The following is a 13,661-nucleotide window of genomic DNA, read 5'->3' on the forward strand; positions in this document are numbered from 1 at the left end:
TAGGTTTTAGGTTTACAAAGAAGAAAAGTGAGAGAAAGGAGAGAGAATAGAAGAGAAACAGGAGAACACAAGTGGTTGAAAGGAGGGACAGATTCTAACAGATCTGCCGCCGCCAGTTTCTTATTATTTATAGGTTATGTTTAGTACATAATGTAAAGGACACATCTGCCCTTAGTACTTACATAATAAATAAAGTAAATAAAAGCTGAAATAAATAACAACTGAATTAACAAACTGACTCAAACTAACACTACTATAACTGAAACAAATAACTACACATGCTGTCCTATGAACACAGTGGAGACCACTGCAGTGGGGCCCACATCAGTGTTCTCTACACTCCCCCTCAAGTTGGGAGTAGATATCTATCATTCCCAACTTGGATAGGTTTGTCTCTAACTTCTTCCTTGGTACAGCCTTGGTGAGGATATCCGCGAGCTGCATATTAGATGTGATGTACGGAAGACACACTTCTTGTGATGTGACCCTTTCTCGCACAAAATGTCGATCAACTTCGATATGTTTAGTTCTGTCATACTGCACTGAGTTGTGGGCTATATTAATAGCTGCCTGATTATCACAATATAGCATTAAGGGCTTTTCATAGTCAATACCCAACTCTTCAAGTAGTGACCTCAGCCATAAGATTTCAGCCACTCCATTAGCCATTGACCTGTATTCCGCTTCAGCACTGGAGCGGGAAACAACACTCTGCTTCTTACTCCTCCAAGAGACAAGGTTACCTCCCACAAGGGCACAATATCCAGAGGTAGACCTTCTGTCATCAACACTCCCAGCCCAATTGACATCTGTATAGACTTCCACCCTCATGTGATTATTGTTCTTGAGCAGTATACCCCTACCCGGGCATCTCTTCAAGTATTGCTAATATTCTCTCTACCGCAAGAAGATGAGAAGTTCTAGAGGAGTGCATGTACTGCCTAACAACACTAACTGCATAGCTGATATCCGGCCGAGTGAGGCAGAGATATAGGAGCTTTCCAACCAACCGTTGGAACATAACTTTGTCTTCAAGAGGCTCCCCGCCCTCTGCACTAATCTTGTGATTTTGTTCGATGGGTGTATCAGCCGGCTTAACACCCAACTTTCCAGTTTCTGCCAACAAATCTAGAACATATTTTCTCTGAGAGATAAAAATCCCCTGCTTGGATCTAGCAACCTCAATACCCAAAAAGTACCGTAGTGCACCAAGATCTTTCACCTCAAACTCTTGATGAAGGAGCTGTTTGAGGGACTCAATCTCATGACTGTCATTTCCTGTCACCACAATATCATCAACATATACTGCAAGTAGTGTCAGAGAGGACTCCACCCTCTTGATGAATAGTGTATGATCTGACTGGGCCTGTACATAACCAAACTTTCCAAGGGCTAATCTGAACCTATCAAACCAGGCTCTAGGTGACTGCTTCAAACCATACAATGCCTTGTTCAGTCGGCAAACCTTCTTACCTGTCTCTGTATCATAGAATCCAGGAGGCAACTGCATGTAAACCTCTTTCTGTAAGTCTCCATTCAGAAAGGCATTTTTAACATCCATCTGAAACAGGGGCCAAGAATGATTTGCTGCAAGGGATAACAGAACTCGGATGGTGGTCATCTTGGCTACTGGGGCAAAGGTCTCCAAGTAGTCTATACCATAAGTCTGAGTAAACCCCTTTGCAACCAGTCGGACTTTGTACCTTTCAATAGAGCCATCAGCATTATGCTTCACAGTGAACACCCACCGGTTTCTTTCCTTTTGGTGGGTCAACCAGTGCCCAAGTATTATTTTTCAACAGGGCATCCATTTCGACTTGCATTGCATCTTTCCATTCTGGAACTGATAAGACTTCTTGCACTGTTCTTGGAATAGGGACATCGGCAATGGAAGTGAGATAGGACCGGTAAGATGGAGACAGACGATCATAGGATAAGAACTGTGAGATGCTGTGAGCTGTAGAAGTGGTGCAATGTCGTTTCCCTTTGCGAATGGCAATAGGGAGATCAAGGTCATCCACAAGAGGGGAAGTGGCAACAGTGAGAGGTATCTCAATAGGCTCTGGATCTGGAGCCACAGAAGGAACTGGAGCTGGCCGGGACTGCCGATGACTAGGATCAACCTGCCTGCATCGCCTGTGATAGACTCTCAACTCCGGCTCCCTCTCACCACCCTTACCACTACAGCCTTCATTATCCAGTGGAATAGGTAAAGGAACAGCCCCACTCAAAACAGCCCCACTTCTACCAGCCCCACTTCCACTCTCACTGCTCTCCCCCTAAGGAAAGAAACTCAAAACAACCCCACTCTCACTGCTCTCCCCCTGAGGAGAAACCCTAGGATAATAGGATGTCTCCTCAAAGAAGGTGACATCCATGGAAACAAACCGTTTCCTGGAAACCGGATCATAGCAGCAATAACCCTTTTGAGTTTGTGCATAACCAAGGAAAATGCATTTAGAGGCCTTAGGTTCAAACTTGGAATGATGAGGCCCGAGAAGCTGAACAAAACAGGTACAACCAAAGGTTTTAAGGGGAACAATGAATAACTCCTCGTCTGGGTATAGAAGGGAAAAGGGGGTTCTCATATCAAGAACCCGGGAAGGAATTCGATTAATGAGATAAACTGCTGTGAGGATAGCATCACCCCAAAAGCGAATAAGTACATTGGAGGTAAACATAATGCTTCTAGCCACCTCCAAGATATGCCTATTCTTCCTTTCGGCAACGCCGTTCTGCTGTGGTGTATAAGGTCAAGTGCTCTGGTGAATAACTTCATGGCTAAGAAGGTAGGAGATCAATGGCTGAGCAAAGTATTACTTTGCATTATCAGATCTAAGGACTTTGATTTTGGTCCCAAACTGAGTGAGAACCATCTGATGGAAGTTTTGGGTCAGAGCAGGAACCTTATCCCGAGAACGCATAAGATAGACCCAAGAAAAACGGGTATGGTCATCAACAAACAGTAGAAAATATCTGAACCCTAACCTTCGCTGCTTCTTCCTGATTACCAACTCTCTGCAAGCCGCGACAAGTCTTCAACTGTTGCGAACCTCTCCTGGTAATCTCCAAGATTCAGCCACCGAATACTTCTTCAAAGCTTCCAGCCCTAGCTAGTCCTCATGTGGTCGGCTGGACTAGACACACATGAGAAGCCCTAGATAGGCTCTGATACCAAGTAGAAGATCAAGACTGTAATCAGTCTTGAATCCTAATAGGTTTTAGGTTTACAAAACAGAAGAAAAGTGAGAGAAAGGAGAGAGAATAGAAGAGAAACAGGAGAACACAAGTGGTTGAAAGGAGGGACAGATTCTAACAGATCTGCCACCGCCACTTTCTTATTATTTATAGGTTATGTTTAGTACATAATGGAAAGGACACATCTGCCCTTAGTACTTACATAATAAATAAAGTAAATAAAAGCTGAAATAAATAACAATTGAATTAACAAACTGACTCAAACTGACACTACTATAACTGAAACAAATAACTACACATGCTGTCCTACGAACACAGTGGGGACCACTGCAGTGGGGCCCACATCAGTGTTCTCTACAGAGAAGATAGGTTAGACCTATCTAGAAGGGCGGCCGAACCACTCTAGGGTTTTCTTCCTTCTATTATCTAGGGTTTTGTCTTAACCCTGCGACAAACCCTAATGCTGGGCCGAGCCTTGTGATCTACTTGTGAATCTCTTCTTAAGTTTTCTCCTCAACATTGATTAGTTTTAGGGTTTCATATTAACCCTACTACAAGTCTTATCTGTACGGTACTGCCTGGAATGTGCGGCTGAGAATTTTCTTTTAAGGACTGATTAAAACCCTAATTCTGCTTCAGCATATCAGATTATTCTCCAAGCTGTTGTGTTTGCTAATTGGTTTCAGATCAGACTTATACCTGTTTCATGCACATATACCATCTTTCTCCCTTGTTTTTCGGTAGCTCTAGAGGCTGTTATTTATTTTTTGTTTTAGGACTGCCGCAATCCCTATTACAAGTATTAGGAAGGTGCGGCAACCCTAGGATATCAGCCTAATACTGCTGTCACCATGTGTGACAGCCCTAGTCTTGTGGTGGTGCTTGTGGTGTTTACCCTCTACTGAACAATTTCAAGAGGGTTTGTGTGTGGTTGCTCGAGTTGTTGCATTGCTGTCATGGTGACTACTATTTCTGGGTTGTTAGTAGTGGTGTGAACATAATTTTTTTTTGTGTGGTTGCTTGAGTGTTGTGTTGTTGTAATGGTGCCTAATATTTCTGGGATGTCAGTAGTGGTGTGAACAGAAAAAAATTTGTGCTAAAAGAAGTGGCCGAATACCTCAGCCTAGTAGCTTTCATCAATGTTCTAATCTGGATGGTAGCCGAATCTGGTCAAAACATCCAGTTCTTAACCTTAATGTTAGTCTACATCAAGTTGTTGATTGTGACTAGTTGTGAGATTGTTACCAGTGTGCTTTAGTGTTGCCTTGACAACAGTATTTGGTTGGTGATTGAGAGTTCAGCCATTAGAGATAGCAGTGGAGGACATAATGGCAGCAATGGGAGATGGTTCTAGTGATCAGAAACCGAGTGTAATGATCCCCTCTGACTATTTGGGTGTGCAGATGACCTCCATTAAACTTAATGGTGAGAATTATGTGCCATGGGCCAAGTCAGTGGAAGTTTTCCTCAAGGCAAAGAGGAAAGTGAAACACCTAGAGGAAGATAAACCATGGTTTGATGACTGGGAACAAGAAGATACCCAAATCATGACATGGTTATGGAATAGTATGGAACCCAAAATAAATGCCAACTTTATGTTCTTAGATACAACTAAGGACATATGGGAACATGCCAAGAAGCTTTATTCTGGGCAGGATAATACTACAAGGGTATATCAGCTCGATTAGGAGTATTTCGATTTGCAACAAGGGAATAAAACCCTAGAAGAGTATTATGCCAGTATGAAGAACCTTAGAAATGAACTCAATGTCTATCATCCCCTCACTCTAGATGTTAAGGTTCAGCAACAACAGAGGGAACAACTAGATGTCACTAGGTTCTTAGTGGGGTCGTATGTTGAGTCCTTTTGCTTTGGTTCATTCAGATGTTTGGGGTTTGATTAAAATAGAGTCTTATAATGGTTACAAGTATGTTGTCACTTTTATTGATGATTGTTGAAGGATGACATGGATTTATTTAATGAAAGAAAGGAGTGAATTATTTTCCATTTTTCAAAAATTCCATGCTGAAATACGTACACAATTTGGTGTTCCAATCAAAGTTTTTCGTTTAGATAACGGTCGTGAATACTTCTTACTTCCTTTCAACAGTATTTAGAACAGCATGGCATCATTCATCAAACTTCATGTGCATCCACTCCTCAACAAAATGGGGTGGCCGAATGAAAGAACCATCATCTCCTTGAAACTGCTCGGTCTATTTTTCATCATATGAGTGTTCCTAAACGATTTTGGAGTGATGCTGTACTTACTGCGTGTTTCCTTATTAATCGGATGCCCTCCTTCATTCTTCATGGTCGGTCTCCCTTTTCTATTTTGTTCCCCACCTTGTCTCCCTTTCCATTAACACCCCGCATCTTTGGCTGTGTGTGCTTTGTTCACAATCTGAGTCCTGGGATAGACAAGCTGGATGCATGCTCTATTAAGTGTGTATTTCTTGGCTACTTTCGGACTCAAAAAGGGCACAAGTGTTATAATCCCATTACTCGGAAGTGCTATGTCTGTCCTGATGTCACCTTTTTTGAGTCTGTCCCCTTCTTCTCGGGACCTGAAGCATCGGTGTCTCCACCTTTTCTTCCTCTTCCTCTTCCAGTCAGTGATCCCGTTCTGGGTGTTCCAGTTGGGGTTGACCCTTCACCTCCTTCAGTGCAGATCCCTACTGAACGAACACCGATCCGACACGTGTATACTCATCGACAGACACCGGCTCCTCCTCCAGCTTCTACCTTGTCTGCAGATCCTGTTGTTGCTCTTGTCCCAGAACCTTCAGGACTTGATCTTCCCATTGCTTTACGGAAAGGTAAACGTAGTTGTACCCTTCATCCCATTTCCAATTTTGTTTCAGTCTCTCGCCTTTCCGCTTCACATCGCCAATTTGTTTCACTGGTGTCATCTATTTCTATACCTAAGAATGTCCAAGAGGTTCTTAGCTCACCTGGGTGGCGGTAGGCAATGGAGGAGGAACTCTCTGCCCTTCACCATACTCAAACGTGGGAGCTCACTACTCTTCCTCCTGGTAAGCATGTTGTGGGTTGTAAATGGGTGTATACTGTTAAATACTTGTCAGATGGTAGTGTGGAGCGTCTGAAGGCCAGACTTGTTGCTAAAGGTTATTCACAGTTGTATGGGGTGGACTATATGGAGACCTTCTCTCCAGTGGCTAAGATTGGCTCTGTCCGTGTCTTAATTTCCCTGGCAGTTATGTATGATTGGCCCTTGTTTCAACTTGACATTAAAAATGCCTTCCTTCATGGTGACCTTATGGAGGAGGTATATATGGGGCAACCACTTGGGTTTGTTTCTCAGGGGGAGGATGGTAAGGTGTGCAGATTGAAAAAGGCAATTTATGGGTTGAAACAATCGCCTCATGCTTGGTTTGGGAAGTTTAGTGAAGTGGTGAAGAATTTTGGAATGAAACAATGCCAAGTTGACCACTCGATGTTCAACTATGATTCAGAAGCCAAAAAGATTTTATTAGTGCTCTATGTGGATGATATTGTCATAACTGGTAGTGACAAATTGGGGATCGATAAACTAAAGGTACTTTCTGCAAAATCATTTTCAAACAAAAGACCTTGGGACATTGAAGTATTTTTTGGGTATAGAAATTGCTAGATCAAAACAAGGTGTAAACCTGTGCCAAAGAAAATATGTTCTTGATCTGCTGGATGAAACAGGACTGTTAGGTGCAAAACCGGCTGAAACTCCCATGGAGCCAAATGCTAAGTTGAGTAGTGATACAGGGGAAATATTTGATGATCTTGGAAGGTATAGACGGTTAGTGGGGAAGCTGAACTATTTGACTATCATGAGACCAGACATCTCCTTTGCAGTCAGTGTGGTGAGCCAATTTATGCAAAACCCTCGGATACCTCACTGGGATGCAGTTCTTAGAATTGTAAGGTACCTGAAGGGAGCTCCAGGCCGTGGGTTATTGTACAAACCAGGAGGAAGACTTGAGGTAATTGGGTATACAAATGCAGATTGGGCAAGCTCTGTGTTTGATAGAAGATCTACTACAGGTTACTGCACATTTCTTGGAGGAAATCTTGTGACATGGAAGAGTAAGAAGCAGACGGTTGTGGCAAGGAGCAGTGCTGAAGCCGAATACAGAGCCATGGCACACACTACATGTGAATTAGTATGGCTGAGGAATCTCCTACAAGAAATCGGATTCTCCATGGACAAACCTATGAAATTGTACTGTGACAATCAAGCTGCACTGCACATCTCATCTAACCCTGTTTTTCATGAGAGAACAAAGCACATAGAGATTGATTGCCACTTTGTGAGGGAGAAGGTCCTTACTGGAGAGATAAGCACAGAACATGTGGGCTTAGGTGATCAATGGGCAGATTTGTTTACAAAAGGCTTAAGCTCAGGGAGAGTGAACTATATATGTAACAAGCTGGGATTATATGATATATATTCTCCAGCTTGAAGGGGAGTGCTAGAACTAGCTGAATAAGGGTAGATTAGTCATTTTATTTAGTTAAATTATGTGCTTATGTGGCAGTTCTAATAGAGACTTCCTGTCCCATACTTAAGTGGGGGCAGTTTAGTCTTTGTACAACTAATAAGAGACTAATCTACATTATGGTCGACTGATAGGGTTTAGTTATCAGATTCGACTGTTCTTCTTCTTCCTTCTTCTTCTTCTTCTTTCTCCCTTACTCTCTACTGGTTCGAACTACTTAAACACAACTGTCAAAACACAACTTTTATTTAGTTCCATGTGGCTACACAAAGGGGGTAGTCCATCCCCTAAACCCATGACACCCCTCAACTTTGGTGAAAACAGAATTTGATCTCAAGTCTCCACTACAACCAGCTAGAGACCTTACTAACCGAACCAGTTGGTAGCTTCAAATAAAATTTCAATAATTTCAAACAGAACAACTTTGCATCTTCAAATATAATTTCAATCTCAAACAAAACAATTTTGCACATTTATTATAACAGAGTATGACATTGAACATAACAGAATTCATGTAGCTGACCCCATTTAGTTGGCTTAAGGCATAAATGATGATTATAACAACAAAATATGTTTTGGTTCAGGAAGCAAAAATATGATAACAAAGTAGTTTTTGCCATTTCAGTTATGTATATTGGGTGGAAGATTATACATACATGATGACTTTAGTTTTAAACAAGGAGGGCAAAAAAGATAAAATCTTGAAGTTATAATTGACCTTTCAAGTTGATAATTCACTATAAGTACCTTATAAAAGTAAGAGATATTGGAGCCAAGCATCTGACAGAAATGAAAAGGAAAAATCATGATAGCACCAATTATTTTTTACCTCTCTATAGAGCTTCATCAAGCTCTTGTTTGTCATCAGGAGTAATGTCTTTGGCATTCAACTGGGTTAAGCAATTCCTTATCCTAAGACCAAAAGGAAGCTATAGATAAATAGAAAGAAAACATAGTAGAACCAACATAGAAAAAAGACCTTGTGATATCCAAACCCAAGGACTATAATACAAAAGAACACACACATACACCATATGACCTTTTTCTTTTCTTCAATTGTAAAGTCAAAAGTCAAAAGTATTTAGGAGGGGGAAAACCTTCCATGCTTCTGGAGCAAAGATCTACGAATTGATTGAGTAGGATGTGCAGTAAAGACCAAATCCACCATCTGATTATTCAGTGCATCAAAAGCTTCTTTTGGGGACTTCTTTAGCTGCACAAAAAGTCTTTTCAGAGTTTCCTCAATGTCTGATTCAGTTGTTGCCGAGTTTTCATCATGAAAATCTCCCTTTTTAAGTTTGGTCCGCCGATGGTGAGCAATCTGAACCTCCTCAGCCAAATTGGCCAAGTTAAGCATGTGGGAGAATGATTTGGCAACAATAATAGAGTCCCCTGGATCTAGACTTGTTAAGACATTTTCAAGCTCTTCCAGCTTTTGAAAGTCATGCTTCCCTTCACACTTAGCAGCAAGCTCATATACCTCTTGAACCTGTAAAGTATATAATACAACTACCGTCAAACTAAATGGTTTTCTGCATGTAAAAGCACAGCAAGCTCAATGTAGCTGGTTGCATGGTGTTCACCTCAATCCTGATATCGTCCCTTAATCCCCCTATAAAACATCCCACTAGAGCGGCCTCCGGCCAGCCATGAACTCTAGTGGCCAACCGTTCAAACTCGTTCTGGTACTCCCTCACGGTCCCGGTTTGTTTCACTCTTGAGAGAGACTCATTGAAGTTATCATAGCTTGAGGGTCCGAACCTCACTTGTAAAGCTCCGGTTAGATCTAACCAAGTGGTCTGTGGGTGGGTCTTATGGTACCACTGATACCACATAATGGCTTCACCGTCCATGTGAATGGCGGCAATGGAAACCTTCTGGTCTGCTGGGGTCTCATGAAATTCAAAATAATGCTCGGCTTGGTATATCCAAGGGACAGGGTCATCACCTGAGTAGAGTGGGAAGTCTATCTTGGTGGCTTTGACAGGAAAGACTCCTCGCCTGCTCCCTCTGCCGCTGCTGGATCCTTCGACTTCTGAAGCTCTAGGTGCCGATGACAATTGTTCGAACTGCCCAACCAATGCTGAGAGTGTCTCTTTGATATCTCTCAACTCATTGGTGGTCTGCCGCACCTCCCCTTCAATCCGATCAATCCTTTCTTCTGCTGCCGTGGATCTGGTGGTTGGCATCGTCGCTAGACTCTGATACCAATTGATGAGCTTGCTTTCCTGGGCAGCTGAGAATGGGTAGAGCTGGTTCGAGGGAGCTCACCCTCCTGAAATGAACGAGAGAAAAAGAGAGAGGAACAGAGGAAGAGAGAAGAGGGAAAGAAGATGCTATTAGGTTTAATCTTGTCGTGCTCTACAAGAACTCATTACAGATATTTATAGCAAGAAATCACGTCTTCTAACAGACTAACGAACTCTGATCACTTCTCCTGACATGGACGGTGCGTGTAAACGAACCTCAGAGGAGGTGTGGTGCGCGTGATTCGTGGGGTGCACTGGATTGGGCTTCGAGTGCCATGGGCCTGGACCTCCTTTTTCGGGCTTGCTTCTACACGGGTCTTAACAGAATGTGTGAGATTCAAGGTGGGTAGAGGTGGTAGGCTGAAGTTTTGGAAAGATCCCTGGTGTCTGGATAACCCTTTAGCAGAGGCCTTTCCCCTTCTTTCTCAGTGTATTGCAAATCAAGAAGTCTCAGTGGTTGATTCATATGTCTTCTTCAACAGCACAGCACAGTGGTCAGGAACCCTCAGTTCAGAAGAGACCTGTTTGACTGGAAATTGGATGGGGTTTTGGAGCTGCTGGATCTTTTACAGGGTCAGAATATTGATACTAATAATGAGGATCAATGGAGCTGGAAATGGAGTGGGGAAGGCTGCTTCTCAGTTAAGTCCCTGACATCTAAACTCAGCAGCATTGGTTCTGCTAATTTCCTTTGTAAACAAATTTGGAATACTGTTTCTCCCTCCAAGTCTAACTTCCTTGTGTGGACTATGGTGCTGAACTAGTGCCTCTCTAAAATCAGCTTGGATAGGAGGGGTCTACAGCTCTCATCTCTCTTGTGTAGGCTTTGTGGACTTTTTCTTGAATCCACGGACCACCTGAGCATCCACTGCCCTATCTCCTCTAGAGTGTGGGAACATTTTCTCAGAGCTGCTAATATGTTGGGCCATGCCAAGTTTAGTCAAAGACCTGCTCAACTGGAAGATTGCAGGCTTGAAGAAAAAGGAGAATTAATATGGAAGACAATCCCTGCGGCTGTTCTTTGGGTAATCTGGTCAGAAAGAAACAATAGTCTTTTGCAATAAGTCAAAGAGCATTGATGAGTTACTGCAACAGGCAGTCAGCAAGCTGATTTCTTGGGTCTTTGTAACTCCTGACTTTAAGCACCTGAATGTAATCCGACTTTGTTCCCTGGCTAGTCCACCTGAATTAATGAAATCTTACCTTACCTTTCAAAAAAAAAAAATTTATTTAACAAAAACTGCCTTCCTTGTAGTATGTCTAAGAGTTAATACGGGATCTATGAATCATAAATAAATTATTAATTATTTAATAACATATTAATAAAATAATTTGATTAAAACAAACCACAGATAACTTAAAATAAATAATTAATAAAAATGTTAGTCAATAAATAATTTAATGATTAATTATTTTTTCAGAAAGTATTAATAAAATAAAATAGAAACTGATAAAGATTAAAATATTAATTAATGTTAATAATTATTTAACTAATTACTATCAAATTAATAGTTAACAATAAAATACTAAATCATAAAATATTGTTAATTAATTAAGAATTAATAACAAAATATGTAATTTAATACTTAAATAATTATTTTATATTAATAATTGAATTAAAATAAATTAATAGAAATAGTTTATCAATAAAAATAATTTAATAATTTATGAGTAATTAATATTAAAATATTAAAATTATTAATTAAGTCATTGGTATTTATAAAATATAATATTATTAATAACTTATAAAATAATAAAATGTAAAATATTAATTTATTAAAATAACTAATTAACTAATCATTGATTTTAAATAATTAACATCTAATTAATAATAAATTAATAAATAATAAAAATATTAACAAAAAATAGTTAACAATTAATTAACTAAGTAATTAATGAATAAATAAATAAGGGCTTTATTATTAATCCAATTAATGTTTTAATGAAAATAATTAAATAACAAAAATGTGAAATCATTAAAAATAAAATAAATAATTAAATCATTCATAGTAAATATTAATTAAATAAAATAAAAAAATGTTAATTCTTAATTAGTAATTAATTATATAATTATCATATTAATTAATTATAAAATTATTTCATTAAAATATAAAGAATTAATGATTAATAATAATAAAAATATTACTAATTAATCAATTAATAATTGTTACTAGGGTTGATTTTCCAACTATTTTCCCTTTTGCAACCAAACAATGGATCATGAAAAATTTCCACCCATTTTCCCTTTCCCATCCCATCCCATCCCATACTTATCCATCCTACCAAAATTATTTCATTAAAATATAAATAATTAATGATTAATTCTTAGTTGCATTTATTCATTTAATTTTTTTATTATGTTCACTCGAAAAGGGAAAAAATATTTAATTGATTGAGGCAGCACCATGCGTGTCTCTTACTTTTGAACTATGCAGGTGAGGCTGTCTATGTGGATGACATTACTTCTCCAAAAGATTGTCTTTATGGATCATTCATTTATAGCACAAGGGCTTTGGCACGTGTAAAGGATATTAAACTAAAATCAACCCCAGTACCATATGGAATTGTTGGTATTATTTCCTATAAAGATATCCCAGAGGGAGGAGAGAACATAGGAACTAGGACTATTTTTAATAGTGAACCTCTATTTGCTGATGATATTACTCAGTATGCAGGCCAACCACTTGCTCTTGTTGTAAGTAATCTGATTTTTTATTGGTGTTTGTCATGAATGTTCAATTTGATGAATTTCCTTTGTCAGCTTGTTTAACTGACGCATTTATTGAAATGCTTTTTGTAGGTTGCAGATACACAGAAGCATGCTGACATGGCAGCCAATTCTGCTGTCATTGATTATGACACAGAGGATCTAGGATCACCTATTCTATCTGTAGAAGAGGCAGTTGAAAGGTCCAGCTTTTTTGAGGTCCCTCCTTTCATTAACCCAAAACAGATAGGTGATTTCTCAAAAGGAATGATGGAAGCTGATCACAAGATTCTCTCAGCTCAGGTGTGTCTCAAACCTATCCCCCAAGTGTGAACATTTAGGCATACACATGACTAACGATGATACCTGGATATCTGTACATGGGTGTATTGTCATGTTGGATGGTTCAACTTCTAGTGTCAATATTTTGTTTGACACTTTGCTGAACCACATCCTAGCTGTATGTAGTTAACATAGACTTCTAGAAGCTAGAAAGACAAGTTCAAACTAATGAGTACTCAAACCTGAGTTAGAGGATCATAGTTTAGTGAAGCAGTAAGGGATTTCCTTTCATGTTGTGAGTTGTGAAACACACCTGCAACAATCTGAACAATCTGAATAAAGAAAAGAAAAACGGAAGAGAAGAAGAAGATTGAAGAAGATGGGAGAGAGAAAAGTAAAGGAGGAAGAAGATGGAAGAAAGGGAAGAAGGGAGAGAGAGAGAGTTCTAAACCTCTCTTCAGCCTCCAATGGTTTCTTTCTGTTCTTGTATTGTAAAAAATAAAGACAATTACATGAGTGTCCTCAGTATGGCATCCATCACCAAAGATAACAATAAAAAACAATAAAAAAAAAGAAAAAACAGACCCATAACTAAGGCCCACTACCTACTAACACGAGTTATAAATATAACTTAAAGAAAAATAAAGAAACTAAGGCCCATTCGGCCCATTCTCACCACACTCCCCCTCAAGCTAAGCATAGATGTCAAATCACTCAGTTAGAAAATC

The 13,661-nt window shown here is 39.6% G+C and overlaps 1 protein-coding gene across 7 annotated transcripts in view; it reads left to right on the forward strand.

Annotated features, from left to right (window-relative positions):
• LOC104590647 (abscisic-aldehyde oxidase-like) overlaps positions 1–13,661 on the forward strand; it is a 91,177-nt gene that overhangs the window by 11,929 nt on the left and 65,587 nt on the right. For all 7 annotated transcript variants that reach the window (XM_088889828.1, XM_019196550.2, XM_019196549.2 and 4 more), the window contains exons 3-4: positions 12,380–12,639; positions 12,745–12,954. In XM_088889828.1, coding sequence (XP_088745954.1) covers positions 12,380–12,639; positions 12,745–12,954 — 470 coding nt within the window. The remainder of the gene's footprint in view (positions 1–12,379; positions 12,640–12,744; positions 12,955–13,661) is intronic.

Source organism: Nelumbo nucifera, chromosome 6 (genome assembly GCF_055504915.1).
Source record: "Nelumbo nucifera cultivar China Antique chromosome 6, China Antique-T2T, whole genome shotgun sequence".
Classification (NCBI taxonomy): domain Eukaryota; kingdom Viridiplantae; phylum Streptophyta; class Magnoliopsida; order Proteales; family Nelumbonaceae; genus Nelumbo; species Nelumbo nucifera.